The sequence below is a fragment of the Colobus angolensis genome, unplaced genomic scaffold, assembly GCF_000951035.1.
Source record: "Colobus angolensis palliatus isolate OR3802 unplaced genomic scaffold, Cang.pa_1.0 Scaffold442, whole genome shotgun sequence".
NCBI classification, from domain to species: domain Eukaryota; kingdom Metazoa; phylum Chordata; class Mammalia; order Primates; family Cercopithecidae; genus Colobus; species Colobus angolensis.
Genome location: NW_012117844.1, coordinates 337,710 through 350,127, shown reverse-complemented (window position 1 = coordinate 350,127; position 12,418 = coordinate 337,710). Strand labels below are relative to the sequence as shown.

The 12,418-nt window shown below is 36.8% G+C and overlaps 1 protein-coding gene across 2 annotated transcripts in view; it reads right to left on the bottom strand.

Annotated features, from left to right (window-relative positions):
* Positions 1-3,778: 3,778 nt before the first annotated feature.
* Positions 3,779-12,418, bottom strand: part of EFEMP1 (EGF containing fibulin-like extracellular matrix protein 1) — a 58,682-nt gene continuing 50,042 nt past the window's right edge. For both annotated transcript variants that reach the window (XM_011957442.1, XM_011957441.1), the window contains 4 exons: positions 12,166-12,285; positions 8,207-8,330; positions 7,927-8,122; positions 3,779-4,498 (listed from right to left, as the gene is read on the bottom strand). In XM_011957442.1, the coding sequence (XP_011812832.1) occupies positions 4,337-4,498; positions 7,927-8,122; positions 8,207-8,330; positions 12,166-12,285 (602 nt within the window). In that variant the 3' untranslated portion in view covers positions 3,779-4,336. The remainder of the gene's footprint in view (positions 4,499-7,926; positions 8,123-8,206; positions 8,331-12,165; positions 12,286-12,418) is intronic.

The window sequence follows — 12,418 nt, the reverse complement described above, 5'->3', positions numbered from 1 at the left end:
AGAGGGAAATTTGGCAGCTGAAGGGAAATTATTCTCTTTTTGAGAGCTTAACAACCGAGAGATCTTTCCTAACCACTGTCGAAAAACAACTGTGTCCAGTCAGAGAGCACGGAAGTCTCAGAGCCCAGGCCACAGGTATTAGAACAGTGAAGTGTTGGAAACATCTACGTCAGTCCTCATTACTGAGGCTCACTGAGTAAAAACATAGGCATTTCCCTGAAAGCATGTTTGGAAGTGTGGGAACTCATGACTAGCCATTTTTTCCACTGGTGAAATAAGGTAAAATGACTTCCAATTTAACATCAGTAATCAGATTGCAATTAGTTTCAGTGGAAAGGAGCAAAAACATGCATAAGAATGAATACTAACAGTAATTGTTGTTTGAATTGCAATTTAAAAAACATAGTTAAATTGGATTTTTTTAATGTCCTCAGCATTAATAATGAGCCCATAAAGTGAAGATATGTTTTTTTTGGGTGGGAACTATTCATTTTTTTATTCCACCAATGACTAATGCCTTCCAATAGTCATTGCGTACAAAGAAGACTCAGATGCTTTCAAAGATTTGGCAAATACAGCTTCTTCTTTCAGTGGTGCATTCCTGGGATATATATATATATAATTATTTTTCCTGAGACAGGGTGTGGTTCTGTTGTCCAGGCTGGAGTGCAGTGGTACACTCACAGCTCACTGCAACCTCTACCTCCTGGGCTTAAGCGATCCACCCACCTCAGCCTCCCAAGTAGCTAGGACTATAGGAACATGCCACTAAACCTCGGTAATATTTGTATGTTTTTGTAGAGATGGGGTTTCGCTATGTTGTCCATGCTGGTCTCGAACTCCTGGCTCCAGTGATCCACCTGCATTGGTCTCCCAAAGTGATAGGATTACAGGTGGAAGCCACCACACCTGGTTTTCAAAGCTGGAAGAACATGTTGTTTCAATATCCCACTTTTATAGATGAAACCAAGGTACTGAGAAGCTAAGTGACTTCCCCAAGACTAGATAGACTCTTGGTTCTTCTATACCATCACACTATTAGACGTTGGAAGGAATTACTTTAGGATTTTCTCAATAAATGCTGAGAAAAATTACAATAATAAATGACTGACAATAAATTATTTCCATAATTTTCATCTATGGGAGCAGGCTTAAACCAGTGATTTTCATGGAGGGAAGGAAAGAATCATGTGTAGTTTGAAAATAGCAGAATTTTGTCTTACTGCTTTGATTTGTTTTTAGACATGATATTTATTTTCGATTTCAAAGTAAGAGAGCATGAGATATTTACATTTACTGAGGATGACTGCACCTGTAAAGGAACTCATGTGTTAGCTTCTCAAAGCTTTTTCTAGGTTTTTGCTTCCATGAATTAAACAAAGTTTTTTTTTTAACTTGCTATTCTTTTTAGTCAAAAGCCAAACTAAAAATGGGTGAATTTAGGCTGTGAAACTAGTGGGTGAATAGTCTAGGAAACAGTTTCTTTTCAACACCCAAAATTGAAAAGGAATAATCACAGGTATAAACAGCTTATCAGCTGATGTTCATCAACTGATGAATAAACACAATGTGACAGATCTATGCAATGGAATATAATTCAGTTGGAAACAGAAATGAAGTACTGACACATGCTATAACATGGCTAAACCTTGAAAACATGCTGAGTGAAAGAAGCCAGACACAAAAGGCCACATATTATTGTATGAACTTATTTACATAAAACATCCAGAATAGGCAAATCCATAGAAAGTAGATTAATGTTAATTCCCAGAGGGGCTTATGGGAAGGGGAAATGGGAGTGACTGTTAATGGGTATGGGGTTTATTTTTGAGTGATGAAATGTTATGGAACTAGATCAGTGGTCCCCAGCTTTTGGCACCAGGTTTGGTGGAAGACAATTTCTCCATGGGTGGGGATAGTGGGGGGTGAGGGTGGGGAGGGGTGGGGGATGGTTTTGGGATGAAACTGTACCACCTCAGACCTCAGATTACCAGGTATTAGATTCTCATAAGAAGCACACAACCTAGATCCCTTGCATGCACGATAGGGTTCATGCTCCTATGAGAATCTAATGCTGGGATGATCTGCCAGGAGGCAGAGCTCAGGTGGTAATGCTCACCCACTGCTCACCTCCTGCTGTGCGGCCCGGTTACTAACAGGCCATGGACAGGTACCAGTCTGCAGTCCGGTTGTTGGGGGAGTGGTTGGGGACCCCTGAACCAGATAGTGAAGATATTTGCACAAAACTCTGAGTGTACTCCATGCCACTGAACTGTACACTTTAAAATGACTAAAATGGTTAATTTTACCACAACAAAACAAAGAAATTGCCTCAGTGAAACTTCAGTATCAACCCTTTCCATGTGTCTGTGATTTGTGGGTAGGACTAGGCTTTGGGATAAAAGGGCAAACATCTTGTCTGCAGTTAATGGCTTCCGTAGACCCAGAATATACGTATATATATTTGGAGGTAGAAATTGAGGGCCAGAGCTTAGCATAAACATTTCAGAGATTCCTGTTTCTTAAACATTTCAGAGATTCCTGTTTCTTCTACAATTCCCTCGGGAGCTATAGACAAGACCGGTCTTCTTGTTTAAGAGGGAAATATGTGTTGGAAGAAGGTCTTAGGCTTTTTTTCTTTAACTGTTGCTATTCCCAGCTCTCACTTGATAACTGTTTTTGTATGTAGGAAGATCACTAGACTGATTAAAAATGGAAACATTTAGATCAAGCTGTAATTTATCTTGACTGTAAGCAATCACGTAGACAGGGTAAGAGGAATGAACTCAACAGCCTTGCTGTGTTGTGGCTGGTGATTCTGCTTCTGTCCTGTCCCTCGGTCAGATCTGTTCTCTCTCCTGTGTCTGTACCCCTTTAACCTTTAAGAGCCCATCCCCTACTCTCACACAAGGAGTTTGTGTTTTGTTCCTTGGGCTCTTGGTGAACTTTCTTTTTGGCAATTTCTGCACACTTGTCAAGTCTTTGAGAGATATTTGTTTTAGTGACAAGATTACCTGGTGACAGAGGTTATTCATATATGCTGTGAAACTAGATATAAGAAAAAGTTGCCTGTTTTGTGGCATGATTTTAACTGTCTTTTTGCTTCCTCATCTCCCAGTTTATTTATTAAAAAAAATCTAATGGTAGTTCTTGCGCTGGCACCTACGACTGATAGATATAAAAATTATACTGGGGGCTATTGACTACATTGAAAACCTCCAAAGATTGGGTGATCTTCTAAAAGAATATTTATTTTTATTTAAAAATATGATACATCAAAGTGAAGCAGTGACATTTTAAACAAGGAGATGTATCAAACATTCCAGAGAATTGGGTAGGAGGGTAATTTGCTGAAGTTCACTGTCACTCTGGATGCCAGGAATAAAAACTATCATCACTTTCTTCCTCTGTGAGCATCAAGCACGAAGATGAGATATTTTAGTTATAAATTAGTGAAGTGTTAGGATTTAAATTTTATTTAGAAATTAAGACTTCTCCAGTGAAATACCTTTTATTCATTTGGTTCTGCATCTTGTGGAAGTACTGAATTCAGGGATGTTATTATATTTTCCAAGTTTGCTTCTTCAGGTCAGTTCCAATGTGGTTTAGAAGGAATTTATTTTCTCATATCCTCCCCATAGATTTCTCAATAGTATAATTTTCTAGGGGATATCTGGTTCATTTTGGGAATTCTGGAAAATTTTGCTTACTGTTTTTTACAAAATATTCACAATCTAAAATTTCTGACAGAATTAAAAATACCCTACAGAAACCAGCATATTGTACAACAATGATTTATTACTATGTAATGGACAACCACCTTTAGGCTGGTCATGAAAATAAAAACCAACACAAATATGGCAGATCCTCATTTTCTAAAGAAATATATCTTTATTGACCTTTTCCATTTTCTTACAAAGCAGTTAAAAACTCATTCTTACCCTTACATGCTCTTTAATGGTTATGATGGCTGCCTCCTTATGAGACTGTTAGTGGAGCTCTAGTAAGTTTCCTTAAGCACCACAGAAGATCATCATTGCTTGGTCCCACTTTTACAGGAAAGAATCCAAGTTTCACCAGGTAGTGTATACTTAGCTCTCTTCAAGAAGACCAGTTTAGTGGATTAATGTCTAATTTACATACAGTAATAAAGACAAACTTTGAATCTTTACAGATTAAATGCCCACTTTATACCATGGTGTAATTGTTTGAATTATGGGTGAGTGTACAGTATAGAGATGTAGATGCACTAGATATATCTATAAATAAAATAGTGCTTTAAGGTAACAATATTCTTTGGCTGACTTAAATGCCTGTGGTTGACTCTTATAAAAGACTAAAATGAAAATGGCCCCACTATTATTGTCAATCTTAACACAGAGCTTGTGCGGAAGGTCCCTATACTGCTGACTGTCAGCATCTCCAGGTCCACGATATGTTCTCTTGGTCCTGATAATGACTTCACGAGCACAAGCATTGCACTTACAGGACTTGTTTGCTAAAATAAAAGAAAAAAGAGAAAGGAAAGAATAATTTTCCTTGCATTGGAGTTTCTATGCTTTGTTAGTATACCTCCTGTAAGAATTAGGGGGAGAATTTTGAGGGTGGTATACAAGAGCCACTACTTGGTCCCTTCTTGGTTTCAACTCTTCTTGGCTCTTATCCCTTGTCTAATACAGTCATTAGTTCCAACTTTCAAGGACTTGCTTTAAAAAAAAAAAAAATAGTTCTTTGTTTTTGATTCCTCCCTCTCTGTTAACATTTTTCTTCACTTTTATTGAGAAGTTGTGGACTTTACAGAGACTAGAGCTTAAGTGAGAATCTGATAATTTCTGAACTTGTAAACAAAGTTGTCACTTTTCATTTTCTCAATATTGTGCATCTGTTTACATTCTAGTAAGTAAAGAGAAATGGAAACAGTTTTTCAACAGAATGTGGTAAATGGTAAGATATATGGGGTTACCCAGGGCACATATGAAGATACATAAACGTGTATGTATACAGGGAAGAAAATGAAGAGCCCTGAAGCACTGACGGAAAGCTTTTGAATGCCTGAGGAGAGTCACCAGGGACAGCTGAAAGTTTTTGTAAAGTAATATGTTCAGAAGAACTGGGTGCAGTTTCATGTTGATGAAGAATGTGATGGGTTCTCGTGAGTGGAGGGAGATGAGGTTGGAGAGGCAGGTAAGTGTATGTGTGAGTTTGAATGCCAAGGGATAGAGTCATGGATTAGGATTTAGCAATTACCTCAATGGGTGGACATTAAACCAAGGGAGAGAATGCTTTGGTTAGGTCTACTTGCTATATACTCATGAGCAGCTTGCGATCCTCTGCTGCAGCAGTCAGCATCTTTCTGATCACTTGTTCAATGTCTTGACTACAAGCTCCATGGGGGCAGGAACTGGCTTGGGTTTATTCATTTTTATGTCTCCAGGATCTTCCATGGTGCATACCTCTTGTAAACAATAGTTGTAGGTAATAATAACACCTTGAAGGTGTTGATTGAATTAATTTATTCATTTAAAATATTTTTTTAGCATCTGCTATGTGCCAGCTACCATTCTATGTGCTGAGGATAGAAGAGTGAACAGACAGGTGTAGTCTCTGCTCTCATTATGCTCATATTCTAGTGGATGACATAGTTCAGTAAGCACTAGACTAGGCAATGATAGGGCTATGAATAATAATAGTAAGGCTTAGTAAGGGAGCAGAGACACTGGGATATTGGGGAGTATGTTGGATATTCAACCTTCAATTTCATGTACTTTCTTTACAATATGTTCTCTTTTCCAGGGAAGATGGTTTTCTCAGCATTTTCTCAAAAGGAATATAAATCAAATTTTATATTCCACATATCCTTTCAAGAATCAGGCTACTCATGACTATCAAGAAACCTTCTTTGCCAGCCCACGTTTTATTTGGACCCTGGAATTGAGCACAAAATTGCCCCCTTTCTATTTTCATAGATGTTAATTTTTTCTACACAATAATATTTAAAGTTCCTTGAAATCAGAAAATGTGCATTACATGTCCTTTTAATTCCTCATGACACCTAGCATAGAGCTGAGCATGTAGTAGGTGCTTAATTAAGCTAATTAATTAACCTAATTAACTTATTTAACCTGCTGTTGATGCATTTCAATGCCCTCTGCACAAATAGAATTTTAGTGGAGAAACTCTGTAGGGTTTGATCCAAGTACTTTTTGAATTATGTGACAAGAAATAGTCTTGAAATGTCTATTTTTATTATTTGAAATAATTTAACATTATTTAACTCTGGAACTATCAAAATTGGCAATGTTTTCTATCAGTCATGAGAATAAGGATTTCACTGGAGAAAAACACTGTATTTTTATTTGAAAATATCAAGTCAGTAAATGCACTGATATGAATAGTAAATAACTGTAAAAGTGCCATGTTTAATTGCAAAGAAAAAACATGTTGGAACTTTGTTTCACTCTTTGGTTATTCTGCTAGAAAATTTTATTTTCTTACATTTATGGCTAAAAGTTCAAAATAGAAAATTATTTTTAAAGATTTTGTTATTTAAAAATAATGTTATTTGTTTAGGCTAGAATTAGTTAATTGGTAGTATCTGAACTGTGTAAAATTCACTTAGTGGAAATTTCTTATAAATAGCAAGAATATGTCAAATTTAAAATATCAAATGTTAAAGAACTATATTCTTTTTTGTTAGAAAAAATAATTGTAATAGATTGCATTTTGCATTAGGTCTTTTCAGAAGCTGGTCATGAGAAATTAATCATTTTCTAATATACTGGCAAAGAAATAGTATCACATAACTCTGGAGCTATATGGGAAATTAATATATCAAAAAACAGGATAAATGAGTAAACATTAAAAACCTGTAAAGTGTGCCACAAGGATGAATTTCCCAATTTAATTCATATTCTCAAAATGAAATATTGGCTTTAAAATTTGATTAAAAATAAAGAGTGCCCAAAGGAGTTTTGAGAAAATTGTAACTGGATGAATAACATCATTAGCATGAAACAGTTACCGTAACTCTGCAAACTGCTTGGTAGGGTGCCATCATTTTCACATGAAGTGGTGAGCCGTATTTAAAATATGTCCAAATTTTAACCCAAAATGAACTTGCTGAGATTTTGTAGGGAGACTGGAAGGCTGAGGCTTTGGGGTCAGGGAGACCAGCTCAGAAGCCACTGAAGGGATCATGGAAATGACAGGAGCCAGTTTATAGGAAGAGCGATAGGGATGTGAGGAAGCAAAGATAACCCAGGCAGAATTCAGAAAGTAGACTTCACACAGGCAATAAAAGAAAGGGAGGTGACTCCATACTGTCAGCCCAGAAGTTTGCAAGAATGGTACAACTACTGACACATACTGTGCAGGGAGGTGGGGTCACTTCTCACATACTTACAGGTTTCAGTTTCGGTGTGAATGTAAACTGTCTTGTGAATGTAACAATGATGAATTCACGATTTCTGGAAAACTCTTTAGGAGCTCCAGGAATTATTTTGGATTTGAATTATATGTATGTCTATATATAATTAATTAACCATCAATGATTAGTGATACCTACTTGGGGGGTGTTTGGGGCGGGGAGTAGAGGCGGGGGGATGGGAGGCTTGTATTTTGGTAGTCACACACAACTCTATCAGAGTCTGCCAAACTTAATATTTGAGTGACTTCAGGGATGCTACTTAAACTTTCTGCATCTCACTTTTCTCTTCCGTAAAAAATGGAGATGAATATTAATATCTATCTAGCAGTGTTACCAAGAGGAATAAATGAAATAATGTACCTGAAAGGGCTTACACAATGCCTACACATAAGACTCTTCAAATGTTTGCTTTCCTTCCACATGTGGATACCACACAACAACAACAACAACAACAAACTACCATCTTTCTCAATAGTTAAGGCTGCCTTCAGGATACTTACTCGTAGGTAGAACTCTCCATTTTCATTTCCAGATTTAATCCGAAAAGTATTGATAGTGTTGGCATAAATAGTTGTGGCCTGTATCTGGAAGATGTCCGATGGCACGGACCTATCAGATCGGATGCTCATGTATTTGTAGACTATTGACTGGGGCAGTTCTCGGCACATGGCATTTGAGACTGGGCAAACACATCGGCTGCACAGACAGACAAAAGTAGTCAGCAGTTTGGCTTGGTAAGACCAGAAAATCCTCACTTTCAAAAGTTCTGATTTTTCTTACTTCTCTGGTGTTAGAATGTAGGGATCTTGACAAGGATTTCGTGGATAACAACGGAAGCCGCCATGATAATTCCAACACATTTCATCCTCCCGGCATTCATTTGTGGTCTCACACTCATTTATATCTGTAGAGATGTAGGGTCAAAGAATTTACTAACTAAACTAATGAACTGATCTAATTAAATCATATTACTGGCAGATTCTGTTTGCAAGGAAGGAGGTGTGAGGGCATCTGGACTGTGTTCAACCTGCTTTTAGACACAAGACTGGGTGTTCATTGCATTGAATTCAGGACAGATAGAGCTGAGACATTCTAGGCAGATTAATAAGTGTCATTTCATGATATTTTATCCAGCACCTATTGTTCATCTGTTGAATTCAAAGCCCAATGTTAACCATTGACTCTGCCTATATAAAAGTTAAATAAACACCAGTTCCTGCCCTCAGGGACATTATAATTAAGGGAATATGCATATGGTTACTTAGAAAGTAAAGTGAAATTAAGTAAGAGACAGATAAGTATACTGGGGGATGTGGAGCAGAGTTGGGTCATTTTGCCAGGGGGATTAGGGAAGGCTGAAGGAAGAGGCATCTCAACGTGGTCTTAAAGGGTGATGGTTAGATGGAGTTTTCATGGCTGGGGCAGGGAAGCCTTTCCAAGCTGAGAAATCAGCAAGCATAAACTGTGGAGGGCAGCTTATCATCTCTTTCAGGAACTCGGGAGAAAGGAGAAAGCTAGAAATGTGGTTTCAGGAAGCTGAAGCATGCTGGGAGTGGATTATACTGTCCAGAGGAAGAAAGCACAGCACAAGAAGTGAAACTATGAAGTGTTTCACCTCGTAGAGCATAGCCATTTTAGGACTGTAGGGAAAAAGAGGAAGTTAAGGAAGAGGCTGTCAGTGGAGGGAGACAACCCCAGGAAAAGGCAGTGCCAAAGAAGTCAGAGGGAGAGAGAGTCCTGGGAAGAAGGGCTGTGTTTACCTCAGGCTGGACAAAGATTGACTTTAGATTTGTGAATCAGGAGCCTCCAGATGACATCTGAGAGAACAGTTTTACTAGAGAGCCATTACATTTATAACAACAATACAAATAAAATTAATATCTACATCTCTATGTCTGTCTCCCTTTACATTTGAATAGTGATTTATATTTTATTCAGTGTAAACTTTTTCTGAATCATTCCTTCTCCACAATGAGATATTTTCATTCATGAATTTACTCATTCCGTAAGTAATTTACTGAATCCTTACTTTAAGCCAAGCATGGGCTAGGTGCTGGGATATGGTCTCTTTTGAATTCTCGTATCTGGTGTTCTTTTTTAAGGGCCTTTATTGCTTTCTGCTTTGCATTATTGAAATCTGCATGTCTAGCTTAACCGTTCTATTAGCTTGTAAACTCCTTGAGGGCAAGGGTTGTTGTACCCATCTTTTAATCCTTTAATCACCTAGCATTAATGCAATAGAGCACCTGGCTTTTAAGAAATAATAAATTGAACTAAGTTGCTCTTCACACAAACTCTGTGGAGGTAGGTGAGAAAGATATTTCCACTTGATATGGATGAAAAACAAATAAGGGTTTAGTGGCTCATTCAAGTTCACATACTCTAAATAATTCATGCCTTGACTTTGGAGAAAAAAAAAAGTATTTTAGCTTCTAAACTGGCTAAAGTTATCTGGAACTCAAGAGGAGACTGGAAAAGCTAGGTAGTCTCCAGGAGACAGTTACAAAAAGTGTCTTCTTGGGCTGGCTGTGGCTAAAGAAAGAAAACTTAGATTCTTCGGATGAAATCACAATTGACTTATCCTTTCAGTATTTTCCACTTTTTTGAAAAATAAAGATACTGTTTAGTTTAGGTACAGGGAAAACTAATACTGATTTGTTATATGGAGTCCAACAGAAGCAAAAGACAACTTTATAATTTCACTTATTACTTCCAGTAATGTAGAGCCTAGCATAATCATCACCTTAATAATTCTGGAAGATTTTTCAGAAATTAATACTCTCAAAATATTTGATGAGTGTATGTCTATGTGTATGTGTATTCTTTGTCTCTCTGTCTCTCTCTCCACACACACGTGCACACACACACACAGTTTTCATTTGTATAGACCTGTGAAATGAGAACAGTTATTTCATCCCCAGAATAAGTCTTTGGAGAAAGTTAAGAATCCAAACCTTTTTAATTTCATTTTATTCCTGTGGACAAGGCTCAAAAGGAATGATTTCAGTAGGGGAAAGCAATTGCTTTATACTTTAGAAGAATGCTAAATCTTTTTCACAAAAAATGTTTTGGCTTAACCAAACATTCTGAAGCTGCATATCTTCAACAGACAACATTTATGAATCCCCCACTTGCAACTTTAGTGCATTTTCCACCTTTAATTACAATAGATATAAATGTTTCCAGATAGATAGGCTAAGCAGGTAGGAGCCCACTGTGCATTAATCTGCTTCTGTCTTTTGCTGAGCATCAAATCAATTTTTGATTAGAAACACATAGATATTTGTTTGAAGGACTCCAGAGAAATTTGTTAAGACATTCCACTAGCTAACATTTTCTTGCATGTAATATGCATGTTGAAAGTCGCAATTAGGGTTCAGTAAGTAAAACCATTGGAATGCAATGTTTTCCCACAATTAACATTTATAAAGTCTCTAGTAACCTGGAAAGGGTTATAAAGATGTTCATTGCGCAATGAACTACATTCTGATTATGCTCATACTCATTGGTAGGAGTCCAGTTGAATAATTGTGTGCCTATTATAAAATCCCAGGTCATGGATTTCCTCTGAGTTAATACTTTCCTGTAAAATCATGATATAGACTGAGAATCCCCAGTGTCTCCTTTCCTTGATCTTTTCTTTTCTTAACAGGATCTTTATTGTCCTTGTGTGCCTTCACTCCAACTCTGATTAAAAAGGACTCTCTACAGAAGATTTACTTCTGGCCACTTACATTGGTAAGTAAATTTCATAAAAACACCTTGACTTGTACAGCCTTTATAGTTTGCAAATTATTTTTATGTATGTCATTCCACTAAATTCCCACAACTCCCTTTTCCAAATGAGGAAGCTGAAGCTCAAAGCAGTTTGATAATTTGTTCAAGATTGTGCAGACTGAATACAGTGGAGCTGGGATTCAAACAGATTTTTTGTCCTCAAGTTTGGTCATTTTTTTCATTCTTTTGTTGCTTTGTGTAAATTTAAGTGTTTGTACTAACTTTTCCAGGATTTTCTACATTTTTGGTTTTATCTGACAGTCCTTTCCCTGTAAAGAAAATTTTCAACTACATGCAACATTGGAGGTAGGGTCCTTTTTTTTTTTAGATTTTCCTGAGACTCTGAAATCATACCATTATAGGGAGCGGCCTCTTCCACTTATGTATAGGTGTGAAGATCATCTGAATGTTTATTTTGAAACTGGATCCAAGGTCATTAGCTATTTTGGGGTTAGTAGTTTTTCTCTAAAATATTCAAGTATATTTTACGACATATTAGGCTGACTTTTCTCAGCACCTACATTCTTACCCAATTCATAATCCTGGTGTTTTAGAGAACTGAGACTGGATGGAGGTATGTTTAACTCACATATTGAGCTTATGCTCTATACTCAAACTCACAGGTGAAACATTTTAATAACTGAATCTTTTCCAGTGGATGATTTGAAGCTGTATCTCAAAGAGATTATGTAGGTTACATAGAAGAAATATCAATATTTTATTAAAATTATTTATCTTTTGAGGATGAAAAATGATTACTCTGAATTTCAAGAAAAGTCGGCATTAGCATAGAATTGCCTCTTTATGAGATGTATATATTTTATGATGAACAGGGGAAAAAAGAGCTTAAATTGTATATTCAAAGTGGGAAAAATGAAAGTCTATGGGAGAATCCTGTAACAACTTCTCGTCTCTTCCTGGTTAAAACTAAATACCTAACATATGAAAAAAAATAAACTTACCTTGACATGTTCTACTTCTCACCACTTGGTATCCCTGGGGGCACATACATGAGAATTTCCCAGGTTCATTGACACACTGATATTGACACAGGTAGCTTGAGGTTCTGCATTCATCAATGTCTGTTGAATCAGACAAGAGCAAGGACACAGAGATGAAAAGCTTATGCACCACTACTTTGGATATATATATACACACACACACATATAAAGATTAAAAATATTTATATTAAAATAATTTTCATTTACATGATGG